This window comes from Nerophis lumbriciformis, linkage group LG25 (genome assembly GCF_033978685.3).
Source record: "Nerophis lumbriciformis linkage group LG25, RoL_Nlum_v2.1, whole genome shotgun sequence".
Lineage (NCBI taxonomy): Eukaryota > Metazoa > Chordata > Actinopteri > Syngnathiformes > Syngnathidae > Nerophis > Nerophis lumbriciformis.
The window spans coordinates 29,299,303-29,317,726 of record NC_084572.2 but is presented as its reverse complement, the minus strand read 5'-3'; the positions used below and the strand labels follow the sequence as shown (position 1 = coordinate 29,317,726).

Here is an 18,424-nt window from a genome sequence, read left to right as displayed (position 1 = left end):
TGGCCGTGCCAGCAACTTCAGGGTTCCAGGTTCGATCCCCACTTCCGCCATCCTAGTCACTGCCGTTGTGTCCTTGGGCAAGACACTTTACCCACCTGCTCCCAGTTCCACCCACACTGGTTTAAAAATGTAACTTAGATATTGGGTTTCACTATGTAAAGCGCTTTGAGTCACGAGAGAGAAGCGCTATATAAATATAATTCACTTCACTTCACTTCACTGTTTTGTTACAGAGAACAAGGAAATGGGATAAAATTGATATGGTATGAAAAGGGGTAGGATTAAATAAACTCAGTTTATACTCCTTTTCGGACGTGCTGTAATGAAACAACTGGAAATATGTGATATGCATGTTCCAAATCAACTGAAACTGAACTGAACTGAACAAATAAACACAATGCAATGTAATTTAAATAGGAAAATATTAAAAAAAACCTAGACGTTTTTGTTTTATTTTACAATTTAATTATGATTACATTAAATAATAGAGTTGTATAATATAATATTTTAATAAAATATAAGATTCATGAAATTAATAATAACCTGGACTACCGTATTTCCTTGAATTGCCGCCGGGTATATTATCCGCATGCCTCGTTTTACCGCCGGGTCAAACTCGTTTCGCAAAATAATTAGCGCATGCTTAGAATCAGCGCATGCTTAGAATTACTGCCGGGTCAAACTTGTTTAGCAAAGTAATTAGCGCATGTCTCGTATTACCGCCGGGTCAAACTCGTCACGTCATGAGTGACACTTCACCTTTCAAGGCATCATTTTCCAAAATGGAGGAGGCTAATTTCAATAATTTAAAATCACATAAAGGGAAGAAGATAAAGAGCCATTCAGTAGGATTTAAGGTCCAAGGTATTGAATATGCTAAAAAGAACAGTAAAAATGTTTTATTAATATAGCTGCGTGTGTCAAATATGAGTCATTAAATGACTCCCGCCTCATGGTGGTAGAGGGCGCTAGTGATCCCAGCGATCATTCTTGCGACTACTCAGCTGCAGAAGAAGTGACAACAACAGTTTTCTAAACTGGACTTTCAATCGAAGCAGGAGGTAATAATTAAAGGAAGATCTCCATCGAGACTTTTAAAACTGAAGAAAGATAAGGAAGACTTCTATAAACAAGTTATCGATGCTTTTGTTCAGAAGGAGCAACGCATGGACTTCATTTATAAGTAAAGGTAAGACCATAATAAAGTTTTTTTTATTAAATGTGTTTTTCATGATGGTATCCTTACGTCACACTCAAATTTATTAAGCGCAGGCCTAAATTTACCGCATGCCTTTGGTAAGCGCCGGAGTGAGAAGCGGTTTTAAATTTATAAACGCAGGCCTAAATTTAACGCATGCCTTTGGTAAGCGCCAGAGTGAGAAGAGGTTTTAAATTAATTACCGCCCCGACGCTAATTCAAGGAAATACGGTAACCATTGATATATTTTTTATTTATTTATTTATTTATTATTATTTTTTTGGTGTTATTGTAATAATGATAATAATAATAATAACAACTCAAAATACATGAATAAATTGTTATCAATAATATTTTAGTAATGTTGCGATTGGCTGGTGAGCAGTCAAGCGTGCACCCCCGCCCCTCCCCCAAAGTCAGCTAATAGTACTTAAAATGTCTTATCGTATTGTTATCCACTGATAAAGGAATATTTATATATTGTTACATCATATGATCGAGAAGCAGTATAATATTTAAACAAATAATACAAATACAATGCATTTCAAACAGATATTATTTAAAAAAATTACATTTTAAAATGTTTATTTGCGATCTTGTTATGATTATATTCAACCTCTGTATCCTTTAAAAAAATATATATATATACAAATATGTCGATAAAGTTCCTGGCTTCTGTTTTCTGAAATATGTTTATGTGTCACTTGCTTTTTCCCATGTTTTTTAAGTGCATTCAACTTATTTCTGACCTAAATTAAAAAAAACGACAAGTATAAAAATAACAAAATGAATGAAAATATCAATAAGCTAATAAATGAGACCAAACCAGTGAGAGAGCACTGTTCAGTATCGTGGCCCCTGATTGGCTCAGCCTCAGGCAGCATTACAACATTGGATTATTGGCGAGAAAGGTGACTTTATGTTTGTTGTTTCATGTCCAGAAGGTTCTCGTCATGTAAAACTAGTTTTTAGAAAGTTTTTTTTTTGATGCTTTGGCTATAAAAGTATTTAGTTTGGTAAAAAAAAACAAAAAAACATCATATTCTGTTTTGACTTTTATTACGTTGTTTTCAAGCAGACTTAAAGCTCATCTTTGGAGCTTTTCTTCTCCTCTTCAGCTTCCAAGGCCTTCCTGTACTCCCTCCTGTCCTCGTCCTCCTTTTTTAGGAAACCAAAGGTTTATTTTTAGCCACAAAACGTCAACATCAACGCTTAGCCGTCACCTTGATTCTGTCTTTTTTGGCTTTCTCCATCTCTTCATGGACAAAGCGAAGTAGGTCCTTCAGCATCCTCCTGCCTGTGTAAAACGTCGCCTGTCGGGAAGTTCACATGACACGTTATGTGCCTCCAAAAAAGGGGGTTAACTGTTTTATGACAGGAAGTGGGTGGTTTTATGACCCCGCAGGAAGTGGGCGTGGCTTCTACGTACCTCCAAAAAAGGGGGGCCGGTGGGGGCTTTGGGGAATGATGTCCCACTCATAAGGCATGGCCTAACCCGGAAACAGGAAGTATACGTCATATCCAGCCACCGTTTTAATTTTGTAGTTTTTACTAATAAACCCGCCATCTTGGTTGTAGTCCATAAATCATTATGACTTATGTAATCATAATTGTCAGGTTCAAACACTGATGACATATATAAAACAAGACAAGAAGCAAGGAATTAAACAGAGACCGAATTAAATTTGGCTCAATGAGGAGAAATGCGTAGACACTACCCTTGTACGGTGTCGTCCCACGCTCCTGACAAAAGATTGTACGCCTCCTCTTTTATTTGAACTTTCCCTGATTACATGGCAACAGCTGTTTCTAAGGGACGGGGGTCGTAAACAGCCATCGCCTTTGGTTACAGAACAGTTCAAAGAAAAGGTCGTAAAACAGTTCAAAGAAGAAGTTCCTGGAGGGGAATCAGGTCCTGCTTCCTCTTCGCTTTGTAGATCTCGGGTCAAGACAATATCTTTCTGTTGATTACAATACATGAAAGAAATGGAACACCTTCATGTTGCTTCCCATCCTACACAGTGGAGTTTTACAAGCCTTTTGATTGGTAGGATCAAAGACAGCTTTTGTCTTCTCGCCGGGAACTCATTGCAACACAACGTTTTGTGATAACTTAGATACAATTATTCTAACAATAATGATTTATGATTCCTACAGGCATAAAACTATATTTATGCCTGTAGGAATCACAATGATTTCTGATTATTTTAGGACTACATTTATGCCTGTCATAAATCATTATGACTTATGTACTACAACCAAGATGGTGGACAGCTTAAAAAAAATACAAGCTGTAATGCCCTTTTTAGCCTGTAGGAAGCATAAATCACAACTAAGATGGCGGGTTTATTAGTAAAAACTACAAAATTGAAATGGCGGCCGGATATGAAGTATATGTTAGAATAATTGTTTGTAAGTTATCACAAAAAACTTTGTGTTGAAATGAGTTCCAGGCAAAAGGACAGGGGCTGTCTTTTGAAACCTACCAAGAGTAAGGCTCGTAAAACTCCACTGTGTAGGGGGGGAGCAAGATGGTGTTCCTGTGTTCTCTCATGTATGGTTATCAACAGAAGGATGTTATTCTGGCCCGAGGACTTCAAAGCGGACAGATGGCAGGATCTGCCCAATTTCCAGACGAACTCTTTTTGAAGTATTTTACGAACCCTTTTTGAACTATTTTATGGAACTCTTTGTGAACTATTTCACGACCTCTTCTTTTGAACTGTTCGGTAACCAAAAGCAACGCTGTTTACGACCCACTTCCCTCTGGAAGCAGCTGTGGTCAGGTGGGGGGAGAACGTCAAATAAAGAAGGAGGAGTGCAATCTTTTGGCAGAGCGTGGGTGACGCTGTAAGAGGTTACAGGTCGACACGTTTTCTCCTCAATATTGAGTCCAAATTGAATTCTGCCTCTGTTCTTTGCCTCTTGTCTTGTTTAATAAATGTCATCAGTGTTTGAACCTGACACTGTACTTCCTGTTTCCAGTTTGCCCTATGAGTGTGACGTCATCCCCCCAGCCCTTGCCAGCCCACCTTTTTTGGAGGTACGTGGAGGCCACGCCCACTTCCGGTCATAAAACAATTATCCCCCGCATACCCCGCTGACCCCCCTTTTTTGGAGGCACATAATCTTCTCATGACTTTCACCCAATGACATCACGCCGACCTGACAGTGGTGATAATACTAATGGTGAACTGTATGCCGTACTCTCTCTGCGTGAAGAGCCGGGAAGAGGCAGAAGGACGGGTAGGCCTTCTGCACCGACATGGCGATGTCATTGGCCGAGGCGTCGATGCGAGCGATGACCACGTCGTCGCGCTCCGCCAAAGCCCGAGCGAGATCCTCCCACAGTGAGAAGACGCCACGGGACTGCGGGCTATAAGGAAGGTCTGAAATATAAGCCAGTCACTTCATTAGGTACACTTTAAAAAAACAGGCTTTGCTACACGTCCTAAAATAAAGCCAGAGAGCCCTGCTAAGTCATTCTTCGACATAAACAACATTTTCTAGTATTACATTTAATTTATTTAATTTTTTTAACTTTCTAATATATTCGATTTGAATTCAAACGATTCGTCAATAATTAGATGTTTTAGTGCAAAATAAAAAATTCAACTTAGTCAAAACATCTTGATTGTATATCAAACCCAGGTAAATTGTTAGAATAATCGTATCTAAGTTATTACAAAATGTTGTGTTGCCATGAGTTCCCGGCGAGAAGACAAAAGCTGTCTTTGATCCTACCAAGAAGAAGACTTGTAAAACTCCACTGTGTAGGATGAGAAGCTACCTGAAAGTGTTCCGATTCTTTGATGTATTGTAATCCACAGAAAGATATTGTCTTGACCCGAGAACTGCAAAGCAGAGAGGAAGCAGGACCAGACTCCCCTCCAGGCTCAGTTTCTTTGAACTGTTTTACGACCTTTTCTTTGAACTGTTCTGTAACCAAAGGTGATGGTTGTTTACGACCCCCGTCCCTTAGAAACAGCTGTTGCCATGTAATCAGGGAAAGTCCAAATAAAAGAAGAGGCGTACAATCTTTCCTCAGAGCGTGGTGAGACTGTGCAAAGAGTGCAGTCCAGACGTCTCTCCTCAATTGAGCCAAATTTAATTCTGTCTCTGTTTAATTCCTTGTTTCTTGTCTTGTTTAATAGATGTCATCAGTGTTTGAACCTGACATAAATTGTGTACAAGTTCAGCACTAATATTGGAAATATTGAAGGAGATTTGCCATTATATTGTTACCAGTGACAGAGCAGAAAAGAGCTAGGAATACCTTCACATTTAAGGTACCAATTCCCGGTACCTGGGAATTGATACAGTTACTTTTGTGTGTGTTGATAAATATAAATTGTTATTGATGATAAAATATAATTTTTTATTATTATTTTGATTGTAATAACTGCTGTCCAGTTGTTATATCTTGTTTTATTATTTTGTATTTTTGAGTCTCATTTGCAAGTATGACAGTAACTTGCAGTTACAGTTGCAAGTCCAACACTTTAGATGGCAGTAGTGTTTAGTTTATGGTGTGTTTTTGTTGTTGTTGTTGTTGTTGTTGCATCTTAAAAAGTGTTAATACTGTAAGTATTGCACTTTTTACGCACCAGCTGTTTGATTGTAACGTGCATCTTAGTTGTAGTTTTCATTAACACATCTGGAGGTGTTGAAATCGCCATGTAAAATTGCTAATGCTAATCAGTAGCATGGCAATAGCAAAGCCAATGTATATTAGAATCAAGCTCGTGCATTTTTTGAAAAAGTGGAGCCTTACTTTACTTACGTTGGATCGTTTTTTGAGTCAAAATCCTTAATTACCTGAAGCACTCAGAAAAAAATTAAAAATAAAAATAATATAATAATAGAACCATTCGAAAACATACTTGCTAATTTACTGTTAATACCTGCTTACTTTCTGTTGTAACATCTTCTATTTACACTTCTGGTCAAAAATATTCAACCACTTATTCATCACACACACACACACACACATACACACACACACACACACACACACACACACACACACACACACACACACACACACACACACACACACACACATACACACACACACACACACACACACACACACACACACACACACACACACACACACACACACACACACACACACACAAAGTCGGTTGTGTGTGATTTACTTACAAAACAGGACAAAAACAGTCTTGTCGGGATTAAAGGCCACTTTCTCCAAAGTGCTTCCTACCAGCTCCTTCACTGGACGCTCGTCCCATCCTTCAGGTATCGGCTCGCTCTGCATCTTTGGCTGTCGCACACACACAGACACACACACACACACACACACACACACACACACACACACACACACACACACACACACACACACACACGTTTTACCAGCGTGAGTCCACGTGACATGTCGTGTCCAAGCGGAGTTACCTTGGCTTTGCCGTCCAAATAGGAGCGGCAGAAGGTCTTGATGGTGTCCACGTCCAGCTTGTCAGAGGGCAGGTGGTAGGTCACATGGTCCGTCAGGTTGACCAATCGGATGAGAGGGGCCTCTAAGTCTCGAACCCGGAAGTACTCCATCAGGCGGCCGTTGCGAGGCTCAAAGACGTTCACCAGGACAAACAAAATCTGAACACACACGGGAGCCTGTCATTGTGTGTGTGTGTGTGCGTCTGTGTGTGTGTGTGTGTTATTGTATTTCTACCCTTCTTGAGACATCAACGAGGAAAATTACCTTCCATATGAGGACCGGTGAACAAGTTAGGACCAAAATCATTGTCCCAATATGGAAAACCATTGCATCTAATAGAGAGCCAAATACTAGAGTCCGTGAACATTGCTCCAAAGTCAGGATTTTTTGTCGATTTAATGTGCATACAAAAGTAAACATTGACAGGTGCAAAGGCAGAAATGTATGATGAAACAAGACGGCAGCTAAAGAAGGACTTCCCTATTCATCCCGAAAAACCCCGCCAGGTGAACTAGCTGATTTCACAACTTCCGGTGCTGATGTAAGACAACCCGCGTCCCATATGTGACCATAGGATGAACAAATACACAACGGTACTAAGACTATAGTGGCCATTAGCAGTTAGCTTCTACAGCTGGGTTGCCCAAAGTGCGGCACAGGGGCCATCTGTGGTCCGTGACTCGTTTGTCATCGGCCTTAAGCACATTACAAAAAAACAAAACATAGAGATCTCATTTGCACCCCTGGTGGTGAAATCTATCAAAAATAACGGTGGTCCGAAAAAGGAGGGATTTTTCAAATTGACTGTGTGTCGGTTTTAAAAGTGCTACCCCTCTGGTCAACATATGAAATAACAAGTGTGTGTAAAAAATTTGAAGTGCTCCCCCTCTGGCCAACATATGAAATAACAAGTGTTTCATGGTTATTACCCTGTAAAGACTATGCTAGATGGATAGATAGATAGATAGATAGATAGATAGATAGATAGATAGATAGATAGATAGATAGATAGATGGATAGATAGATAGATAGATAGATAGATAGATAGATAGATAGATAGATAGATAGATAGTACTTTATTGATTCCTTCAAAATTAAAATTCCTGCAGCAGTGTACAGAATTGAGATCGAATTTAAAAAGTAAAAAGTAAATAATGGAGGTATAAATGGAAATAAAATAGAAAATATAACAATAAGAATAAAAATAAAAAGCAACAATAAGAATACAAATATAACAGTAAAAAATAAGAATATAACAAGAGAAACTATGCAGTAGTGACCATGTTATGAAAATGTATTGCACTATTAAAAAAATATATAATAAATATGTACATAGAGACATACTGTAATAACTTGAAGTAAATAATGAAAATTAAAAACCAATTACAAACAAAAAATTCCCCAAAAAATACAAAAAAATTACATTTGCATAGTATGTAAATTGTTATTATTGTTGTAAATACAAATCTTTATATATCTAGAAAGGGTGGTCCTAAAGAGGTAGGTATTTTTTTTAGGTCTCAAGAAGTTCATAAATACAAGAATATGTGTGTGTGTGTGTGTGAGTGTGTGTGTGTGTGTGTGTGTGTGTGCGCGTGCGTTGCTCTACCTTCATCCTGAAGGCCTCTGCAGCCTGATGGAAGGCTGAGTGCAGGTCTTGGAAGTCCGCGGCGCTTTTGTTGACAAAAAGGAGGGCGTGGTTCACAACGGGCGACGACAAGATCTGAGACGCCGTCTGCGTTGCAAACATGACATCAGAAGTTTTAACAATTTTTCTGTAAATAATACTATCATTCATTTATCCATTTAAGGTCTAATTTATAATGGCTGTTTCTTAATGTTTAAACAATTACAAATGCAATTTTATGGACAGGTGTATTGTTTATTTGCTAATTAACATTTTTGTGGTATTTCTGTATTTGGAGTATTTAAATTAGTTTAAATAAAATATGTTGAAATAATTCTTTATTGATGTATTTTATGAACTTTATAAAAAAAAATTATGATATATTCTAATCATACATTTTTCATTGTTTTTATTTGAATTGAGGTACAAGTGGTAAAAAATGTATGGATGGATTTATAAATCAACATTAGAATGTTTATTTAATGTGGATACTCGGCGGCATCTTGCAACGATACTAACCGTTCTGGTGTTATCTTGCAATTTTTTGCTACTGTTATGAACCAATAAAATCACGGATTCTTATTCCTGGCATTTTATAAGTTATCATTTATTTGCTGATTATCATTTTTAACAAAGTATTTTAATTAATTTGAAATCAAATGTGTTATTTATAAACATTTTCCAGGCTATTTTGATTTGACTGAATGACTTAACTATAGAATGTTTATTTAATTCTTGCAAGTATATGTTAAATGTTAGCATGTACCTTTAAGCCAGAAAGTCATGGATTTCCTCTCATGTAAGTCTGCTGACTGCTTTTAAGCTAGCATTCTAACATTAGCATGTTATCATGCAAAAATTAGCGTGCACATTTTTTTTAAAGCTAATTTTGCATTTGCTTTTCAAACAACTTTGCCCTTTGACCCCAAGCCGGAGGTTCACAACACAGATAGCAGCACTATTTCTATTTTATCATAATTACTAGGGATGTCCGATAATATCGGACTGTCGATATTATCGGCCGATAAATGCTTTAAAATGTAATATCGGAAATTATCGGTATCGGTTTCAAAATTATCGGTTTCAAAAAATGAAAATGTATGACTTTTAAAAACGCCGCTGTGTAGACGGACGTAGAGAGAATTACAGAGCGCCAATAAACCTTAAAGGCACTGCCTTTGCGTGCCGGCACAGTCACATAACATCTACGGCTTTTCACACACTCACACGAGAATGCAATGCATACTTGGTCAACAGCCATACAGGTCACACTGAGGGTGGCCGTATAAACAACTTTAACACTGTTACAAATATGCGCCACACCGTGAACCCACACCAAACAAGAATGACAAACACATTTCGGGAGAACATCCGCACCGTAACACAACAGAACAAATACCCAGAACCCCTTGCAGCACTAACTCTTCTGGGACGCTACAATATACACCCCCCTACTATTCCCTACCCCCCACGCCCCACACCTCAACCCTGCCCCCCCTAACCCCGCCCACTTCAACCTCCTCATGCTCTCTCAGGGAGAGCATGTCCCAAATTCCAAGCTGCTGTTTTGAGGCATGTTAAAAAAAATAATGCACTTTGTGACTTCAATAATAAATATGGCAGTGCCATGTTGGCATTTTTTTCCATAACTTGAGTTGATTTATTTTGGAAAACCTTGTTACATTGTTTAATGCATCCAGCAGGGCATCACAACAAAATTAGGCATAATAATGTGTTAATTCCACGACTGTATACATCGGTATCAGTTGATATCGGAATCGGTAATTAAGAGTTGGACAATATCAGAATATCGGATATCGGCAAAAAAAGCCATTATCGGACATCTCTAATAAATACATTAATTAACAAAAGTCAAACATATGTCTTTTAATCGTGACTGTGTGGTATTAGATTCATTTTTATGAAACAATATTTGGAATAACATTAACTTATCAAGTATGCCTCTCTTAGGGAAGAAGTTCTGTTAAAATATTTACAGTGAAATATCAAATAAATCTAATCCTTTGTAATAAATAGCTATGAATAGTGTCTAGACATGTGCTGCCCCCTGGCGGCTGTGTGTTAAAGTGCACCACTCGTTGGACACGTGACCTTTCCGGTGTATTCCGTGACGGGTTCCATCTGGTAGACGGAGACAAACGTGATCAGGTCCTCTGCGGCGGTCTGGGGTGTCACTTTGAAGACCTGGACGAGCTCGGACCGTTTGAAGAACAGCACGTCGTCATCCGTGACGTCATAGTTACTGATGACGTCGCTGTTTTGCGTCACCGCAAAACTAACGTCCGGGAGGTTGACCACGGCCGCGTAAAACACCTGGGCATACTCGCTGGTCAGGTCCTGCACGCATGCGCACACACACACACACACACACACACACACACACACACACACACACACACACACACACACACACACACACACACACACACACACACACACACACACACACTAGTCAACCATCTTAATTAGCCAAAAGGAAGCAAGGACAAGTGAATTATTACCTTAAAGAATCCAACCACAAGAGACTCCTCTGAGCTCACTGATTGGCTCAGATCAGTGATGACAAGGTCAGCTACAGACCCCGCCCTCCTTTTCAGCCACGTCACAATGGAGGCGGAGCTCTGAGGAACTTTCAACATCACACATCATCAATCATTATCAATGACAGCCAGGGCGTTTATTTAGCTTCAGTGCCAAGAGTATGGCACTCTGGGAGGTTCCTTACAGCCACAGATGTAATGCCAATGTTTTATGACTCACTGCTAACCAGAGATCCCAACATTTATAATGGGCCTGTTTTCACACGCTGCAAAGCAGCAGTCAATGGGTGCAAACATGCTAACATTAGCCTGCTAACTTTTAATTGTTTTTTTTGCAAATTTTGCAGCCATACACCTCAGAGTCGTAGTGACACATGCTAACTTTTTCAGCTAATTTTGCAGCCGTACCACCTTAGACTCATATAACTTGGTACTTGACACATGCTAACATTTTTAGCTGATTTTGCAGCCATACACCTCAGAGTCATATGCTGTAACTTGGTACTTGACACATTGCTAACTTTTTTAGCTAATTTTGCAGCCGTGCACGTCAGAGTCATAGTTGCTACTTGATATATGCTACATTTTTAAGCAAATTTTTCAGCCAATCGCCTCAGAGTCTTACAATTTGTATTTCACACATGCTAACATTTTTTTGTGTGCAAATTTTGCAGCCCTACCCCTCAGAGTCATACAACTTGGTACTTGACAAATGCTAACCTTTGTTTAGCTAATTTTGCAGCCATACACCTCAGTCGTATTGACACATGCTAACTTTTTTAGCTAATTTTGCAGCCGTACCACCTTAGAGTCATATAACTTGGTACTTGACACATGCTAACTTTTTTAGCTAATTTTGCAGCCGTACACCTCAGAATCCTTTACTGTAACTTGGTACTTGACACATGCTAACCTTTTTAGCTGATTTTGCAGCCATACAACTCAGAGTCATATGCTGTAACTTGATACTTGACCCATTGCTAACCTTTTTAGCTAATTTTGCAGCCGCGCACGTCCCAGTCATAGTTGCTACTTGATATATGCTACATTTTAAAGCTAATTTTTCAGCCAAATGCCTCAGAGTCTTACAATTTGTATTTCACACATGCTAACTTTTTTTTGTGTGCAAATCTTGCAGCCCTACCCCTCAGAGTCATACAAATTGGTACTTGACAAATGCTAACCTTTGTTTAGCTAATTTTGCAGCCATACACCTCAGAGTCGTATTGACACATGCTAACTTTTTTAGCTAATTTTGCAGCCGTACCACCTTAGAGTCATATAACTTGGTACTTGACACATGCTAACTTTTTTAGCTAATTTTGCAGCCTTACACCTCAGAATCCTTTATTGTAGCTTGGTACTTGACACATGCTAACCTTTTTAGCTGATTTTGCAGCTATACACCTCAGAGTCATATGCTGTAACTTGATACTTGACACATTGCTAACTTTTTTAGCTAATTTTGCAGCCGTGCACGTCAGAGTCATAGTTGCTACTTGATATATGCTACATTTTTAAGCAAATTTTTCAGCCAAACGCCTCAGACTCTTACAATTTCTATTTCACACATGCTAACATTTTTTTCTGTGCAAATTTTGCAGCCCTACCCCTCAGAGTCATACAACTTGGTACTTGACAAATGCTAACCATTGTTTAGCTAATTTTGCAGCCATACACCTCAGAGTCGTATTGACACATGCTAACTTTTTCAGCTAATTTTGCAGCCGCACACCCCAGAGTCATATAACTTGGTACTTGACACATGCTAACTTTTTTAGCTAATTTTGCAGCCGTACACCTCAGAATCCTTTACTGTAACTTGGTACTAGACACATGCTAACCTTTTTAGCTGATTTTGCAGCCATACACCTCAGAGTCATATGCTGTAACTTGATACTTGACACATTGCTAATTTTTTTAGCTAATTTTGCAGCCGTGCACATCAGAGTCATAGTTGCTACTGGATATATGCTACATTTGTAAGCAAATTTTTCAGCCAAAGCCTCAGAGTCTTACAATTTCTATTTCACACATGCAAACATTTTTTTGTGTGCAAATTTTGCAGCCCTACCCCTCAGAGTCATATAACTTGGTACTTGACAAATGCTAACCTTTGTTTAGCTAATTTTGCAGCCATATACCTCAGAGTCGTATTGACACATGCTAACTTTTTAAGCTAATTTTGCAGCCGTTCCACCTTAGAGTCATATAACTTGGTAGTTGACACATGCTAACTTTTTTAGCTAATTTTGCAGCCTTACACCTTTTTAGCTGATTTTGCAGCTATACACCTCAGAGTCATATGCTGTAACTTGATACTTGACACATTGCTAACTTTTTTAGCTAATTTTGCAGCCGTGCACGTCAGAGTCATAGTTGCTACTTGATATATGCTAAATTTTTAAGCTAATTTTTCAGCCAAACGCCTCAGACTCTTACAATTTCTATTTCACACATGCTAACATTTTTTCTGTGCAAATTTTGCAGTCCTACCCCTCAGAGTCATACAACTTGGTACTTGACAAATGCTAACCTTTGTTTAGCTAATTTTGCAGCCATACACCTCAGAGTTGTATTGACACATGCTAATTTTTTCAGCTAATTTTGCAGCCGCACACCCCAGAGTCATATAACTTGGTACTTGACACATGCTAACTTTTTTAGCTAATTTTGCAGCCGTACACCTCAGAATCCTTTACTGTAACTTGGTACTAGACACATGCTAACCTTTTTAGCTGATTTTGCAGCCATACACCTCAGAGTCATATGCTGTAACTTGATACTTGACACATTGCTAATTTTTTTAGCTAATTTTGCAGCCGTGCACATCAGAGTCATAGTTGCTACTGGATATATGCTACATTGTTAAGCAAATTTTTCAGCCAATGCCTCAGAGTCTTACAATTTGTATTTCACACATGCTAACATTTTTTTGTGTGCAAATTTTGCAGCCCTACCCCTCAGAGTCATATAACTTGGTACTTGACAAATGCTAACCTTTGTTTAGCTAATTTTAAAGCCATACACTTCAGAGCCGTATTGACACATGCTAACTTATTTAGCTAATTTTGCAGCCGCACACCCCAGAGTCATATAACTTGGTACTTGACACATGCTAACCTTTTTAGCTGATTTTGCAGCCATACACCTCAGAGTCATATACTGTAACTTGATACTTGACACATTGCTAACTTTTTTAGCTAATTTTGCAGCCGTGCACGTCAGACTCATAGGTGCTATTTGATATATGCTACATTTTTAAGCAAATTTTTCAGCCAAACACCTCAGAGTCTTACAATTTCTATTTCACACATGCAAACATTTTTTTGTGTGCAAATTTTGCAGCCCTACCCCTCAGAGTCATATAACTTGGTACTTGACAAATGCTAACCTTTGTTTAGCTAATTTTGCAGCCATATACCTCAGAGTCGTATTGACACATGCTAACTTTTTTAGCTAATTTTGCAGCCGTACCACCTTAGAGTCATATAACTTGGTAGTTGACACATGCTAAATTTTTTAGCTAATTTTGCAGCCTTACACCTTTTTAGCTGATTTTGCAGCTATACACCTCAGAGTCATATGCTGTAACTTGATACTTGACACATTGCTAACTTTTTTAGCTAATTTTGCAGCCGTGCACGTCAGAGTCATAGTTGCTACTTGATATATGCTAAATTTTTAAGCAAATTTTTCAGCCAAACGCCTCAGACGCTTACAATTTCTATTTCACACATGCTAACATTTTTTCTGTGCAAATTTTGCAGCCCTACCCCTCAGAGTCATACAACTTGGTACTTGACAAATGCTAACCTTTGTTTAGCTAATTTTGCAGCCATACACCTCAGAGTTGTATTGACACATGCTAATTTTTTCAGCTAATTTTGCAGCCGCACACCCCAGAGTCATATAACTTGGTACTTGACACATGCTAACTTTTTTAGCTAATTTTGCAGCCGTACACCTCAGAATCCTTTACTGTAACTTGGTACTTGACACATTGCTAACCTTTTTAGCTGATTTTGCAGCCATACACCTCAGAGTCATATGCTGTAACTTGATACTTGACACATTGCTAATTTTTTTAGCTAATTTTGCAGCCGTGCACATCAGAGTCATAGTTGCTACTGGATATATGCTACATTTTTAAGCAAATTTTTCAGCCAAAGCCTCAGAGTCTTACAATTTCTATTTCACACATGAAAACATTTTTTTGTGTGCAAATTTTGCAGCCCTACCCCTCAGAGTCATATAACTTGGTACTTGACAAATGCTAACCTTTGTTTAGCTAATTTTGCAGCCATACACCTCAGAGCCGTATTGACACATGCTAACTTTTTTAGCTAATTTTGCAGCCGTACCACCTTAGAGTCATATAACTTGGTAGTTGACACATGCTAACTTTTTTAGCTAATTTCGCAGCTGTACACCTCAGAATCCTTTACTGTAACTTGGTACTTGACACATGCTAACCTTTTTAGCTGATTTTGCAGCCATACACCTCAGAGTCATATGCTGTAACTTGATACTTGACACATTGCTAACTTTTTTAGCTAATTTTGCAGCCGTGCACGTCAGAGTCATAGGTGCTATTTGATATATGCTACATTGTTAAGCAAATTTTTCAGCCAATGCCTCAGAGTCTTACAATTTGTATTTCACACATGCTAACTTTTTTTTGTGTCCAAATTTTGCAGCCCTACCCCTCAGAGTCATATAACTTGGTACTTGACAAATGCTAACCTTTGTTTAGCTAATTTTGAAGCCATACACTTCAGAGCCGTATTGACACATGCTAACTTTTTTAGCTAATTTTGCAGCCGCACACCCCAGAGTCATATAACTTGGTACTTGACACATGCTAACCTTTTTAGCTGATTTTGCAGCCATACACCTCAGAGTCATATACTGTAACTTGATACTTGACACATTGCTAACTTTTTTAGCTAATTTTGCAGCCGTGCACGTCAGAGTCATAGGTGCTATTTGATATATGCTACATTTTTAAGCAAATTTTTCAGCCAAACACCTCAGAGTCTTACAATTTCTATTTCACATATGCAAACATTTTTTTGTGTGCAAATTTTGCAGCCCTACCCCTCAGAGTCATATAACTTGGTACTTGACAAATGCTAACCTTTGTTTAGCTAATTTTGCAGCCATACACCTCAGAGTCGTATTGACATATGCTAACTTTTTTAGCTAATTTTGCAGCCGTACCACCTTAGAGTCATATAACTTGGTAGTTGACACATGCTAACTTTTTTAGCTAATTTCGCAGCTGTACACCTCAGAATCCTTTACTGTAACTTGGTACTTGACACATGCTAACCTTTTTAGCTGATTTTGCAGCCATACACCTCAGAGTCATATGCTGTAACTTGATACTTGACACATTGCTAACTTTTTTAGCTAATTTTGCAGCCGTGCACGTCAGAGTCATAGGTGCTATTTGATATATGCTACATTTTTAAGCAAATTTTTTTAGCCAAACGCCTCAGTCTTACAATTTCTATTTCACACATGCTAACATTTTTTGTGTGCAAATTTTGCAGCCCTACCCCTCAGAGTCATATAACTTGGTACTTGACAAATGCTAACCTTTGTTTAGCTAATTTTGAAGCCATACACCTCAGAGTCGTATTTACACATGCTAACTTTTTTAGCTAATTTTGCAGCCGCACACCCCAGAGTCATATAACTTGGTACTTGACACATGCTAACCTTTTTAGCTGATTTTGCAGCCATACACCTCAGAGTCATATGCTGTAACTTGATACTTGACACATTGCTAACTTGTTTAGCTAATTTTGCAGATGTGCACGTCAGAGTCATAGTTGCTACTTGATATATGCTACATTTTTAAGCAAATTCTTCAGCCAAACGCCTCAGAGTCTTACAATTTCTATTCCACACATGCTAACATTTTTTGTGTGCAAATTTTGCAGCCCTACCCCTCAGAGTCATATAACTTGGTACTTGACAAATGCTAACCTTTGTTTAGCTAATTTTGCAGCCATACACCTCAGAGTCGTATTGACACATGCTAACTTTTTTCGCTAATTTTGCAGCCGTACCACCTTAGAGTCATATAACTTGGTACTTGACACATGCTAACCTTTTTAGCTGATTTTGCAGCCATACACCTCAGAGTCATATGCTGTAACTTCATACCTGACACATTGCTAACTTTTTTAGCTAATTTTGCAGCCGTGCACGTCAGAGTCATAGGTGCTACTTGATATATGCTACATTTTTTAGCAAATTTTTCAGCCAAACGCCTCAGAGTCTTACAATTTCTATTTCACACATGCTAACATTTTTTTTCTGTGTGCAAATTTTGCAGCCCTACCCCTCAGAGTCATATAACTTGGTACTTGACAAATGCTAACCTTTGTTTAGCTAATTTTGCAGCCGTACACCTCAGAGTCGTATTGACACATGCTAACTTTTTAAGCTAATTTTGCAGCCGTACCACCTTAGAGTCATATAACTTGGTACTTGACACATGCTAACCTTTTTAGCTGATTTTGCAGCCATACACCTCAGAGTCATATGCTGTAACTTGATACTTGACACATTGCTAACTTTTTTAGCTAATTTTGCAGCCGTGCACGTCAGAGTCATAGTTGCTACTTGATATATGCTACATTTTTAAGCAAGTTTTTCCAGCCAAACACCTCAGAGTCTTACAATTTGTATTTCACACATGCTAACATTTTTTTTGGTGCAAATTTTGCAGCCCTACCCCTCAGAGTCATACAACTTTGTACTTGACAAATGCTAACCTTTGTTTAGCTAATTTTGCAGCCCTACACCTCAGAGTCGTATTGACACATGCTATCTTTTTTAGCTAATTTTGCAGCCGTACCACCTTAGAGTCATATCAATCAATCAATCAATCTTTATTTATATAGCCCTAAATCACAAGTGTCTCAAAGGGCTGCACAAGCCACAACGACATCCTCGGTACAAAGCCCACATACGGGCAAGGAAAAACTCACCCCAGTGGGACGTCGATGTGAATGACTATGAGAAACCTTGGAGAGGACCGCATATGTGGGTAACCCCCCCCCCCTCTAGGGGAGACCGAAAGCAATGGATGTCGAGTGGGTCTGACATAATATTGTGAGAGTCCAGTCCATAGTGGATCCAACATAATAGTAAGAGTCCAGTCCATAGTGGGGCCAGCAGGACACCATCCCGAGCGGATGGTGTCCTTGGTACTTGACACATGCTAACCTTTTAGCTGATTTTGCAGCCATACACCTCAGAGTCATATGCTGTAACTTGATACTTGACACATTGCTAACTTTTTTAGCTAATTTTGCAGCCGTGCACGTCAGAGTCATAGTTGCTACTTGATATATGCTACATTTTTAAGCAAATGTTTCAGCCAAACGCCTCAGAGTCTTACAATTTCTATTTCACACATGCTAACATTTTTTGGTGTGCAAAATTTGCAGCCCTATCCCTCAGAGTCATATAACTTGGTACCTGACAAATGCTAACCTTTGTTTAGCTAATTTTGCAGCCGTACACCTCAGAGCCGTATTGACACATGCTAACATTTT

At 38.7% G+C, this 18,424-nt stretch overlaps 1 protein-coding gene across 1 annotated transcript in view; it reads right to left on the bottom strand.

Annotated features, from left to right (window-relative positions):
• Positions 1-2,261: 2,261 nt before the first annotated feature.
• LOC133622031 (protein disulfide-isomerase) overlaps positions 2,262-18,424 on the bottom strand; it is a 22,441-nt gene continuing 6,278 nt past the window's right edge. The window contains exons 3-10 of the mRNA XM_061984558.1: positions 10,809-10,936; positions 10,399-10,644; positions 8,269-8,394; positions 6,620-6,817; positions 6,365-6,485; positions 4,406-4,587; positions 2,422-2,511; positions 2,262-2,356 (exon numbers count right to left, since the gene is read on the bottom strand). Of these exons, the coding sequence (XP_061840542.1) occupies positions 2,279-2,356; positions 2,422-2,511; positions 4,406-4,587; positions 6,365-6,485; positions 6,620-6,817; positions 8,269-8,394; positions 10,399-10,644; positions 10,809-10,936 (1,169 nt within the window). The 3' untranslated portion in view covers positions 2,262-2,278. The remainder of the gene's footprint in view (positions 2,357-2,421; positions 2,512-4,405; positions 4,588-6,364; positions 6,486-6,619; positions 6,818-8,268; positions 8,395-10,398; positions 10,645-10,808; positions 10,937-18,424) is intronic.